The sequence below is a fragment of the Manacus vitellinus genome, unplaced genomic scaffold (assembly GCF_001715985.3).
Source record: "Manacus vitellinus isolate BGI_N305 unplaced genomic scaffold, ASM171598v3 scaffold_82_pilon, whole genome shotgun sequence".
Classification (NCBI taxonomy): domain Eukaryota; kingdom Metazoa; phylum Chordata; class Aves; order Passeriformes; family Pipridae; genus Manacus; species Manacus vitellinus.
The window spans coordinates 800,038-800,947 of NW_021940828.1; the positions used below are offsets into that span (position 1 = coordinate 800,038).

Sequence of the window (910 nt, forward strand, 5' to 3'; positions counted from 1 at the left end):
AGGGAGAGGAAATCCACCATCAGTCACAGTGGAGCCGCTGCAGCCCTGCAGCCCATGTCAGGGGGTCAGAATCATAAAGGAATCCAGCGACTAAATATATTCCTCAGGGCAGGTTTGCAGGGATGAGCCGGGAAAGGGCAGCCAGCTGGGGATTTTCGGTCCCATCGCCTTCCTGGAGATCCTTTGTCCTAGTGAGGGGAAAGCTGCTTGGATGACTTTCCCACCCTCATGAGCACCAAACTGGGGTCAGTGGGAAATGCCACTGCGTGGCTTTGGGGCTTCCATCCCATCCAGGCTGGTGCAGCTTTGCAGGATGGGGCAGCACTCCATAAAACGCAGCAGAAAGGAAAAGATCCTTTGTCTCCCAGTGTCCAGGGGTGGGCAAGTGAGACTGACTGGGATATGCTGGAGCCCCTCTGGGCTGTATCCAGCCCCATCCCTGCCTGGTTCGCCCCTGAAAAGCTCTCTCAGGAGCCCAACCAGGCTGAACGAGCGCCCACCAGTAGGTTCACTGCATCCCAGTTTCCATCCCGTAGGAGGGGACTTGGAAATTTGGGGGGAAACCCACATGGGGTGGCAAAGCACAGCCTGGACTGATGGTTAAAGCTGGAGCGGGGAAAAGCGTCCCTGCCTGTGGGACTGTGGGATTTCCCCAGGCAAAGAGGGACCCTGCAGCTCCCAAATCCTGGGGAAGGCTCTGGGGGGGACATTTTTCACCCCTGTGGGAACCTTCTTTTGGGGCCATTTTCCTTTCATTCCCAAGTTTTCAGTGCCCTCATCTGCTGTCTCTTGTGTTACCCTCGAGCCTTTAAAGTTTGAGGGTCTCTGAGGTGTCGCGGGCAGCGAGGCTGTTGGGGCGGGGGGGACAGGGACATTTCCAGCTCCCTCCTTACTCCTTTCAGCGGGCAAA

The 910-nt window shown here is 57.0% G+C and overlaps 1 protein-coding gene across 1 annotated transcript in view; it reads left to right on the forward strand.

Moving 5' to 3' along the window:
• The first annotated feature begins 402 nt into the window (after window positions 1-402).
• SOX7 (SRY-box transcription factor 7) overlaps window positions 403-910 on the forward strand; it is a 5,595-nt gene continuing 5,087 nt past the window's right edge. The window contains 1 exon segment of the mRNA XM_029964880.1: window positions 403-502. Within this exon segment, the coding sequence (XP_029820740.1) occupies window positions 403-502 (100 nt within the window).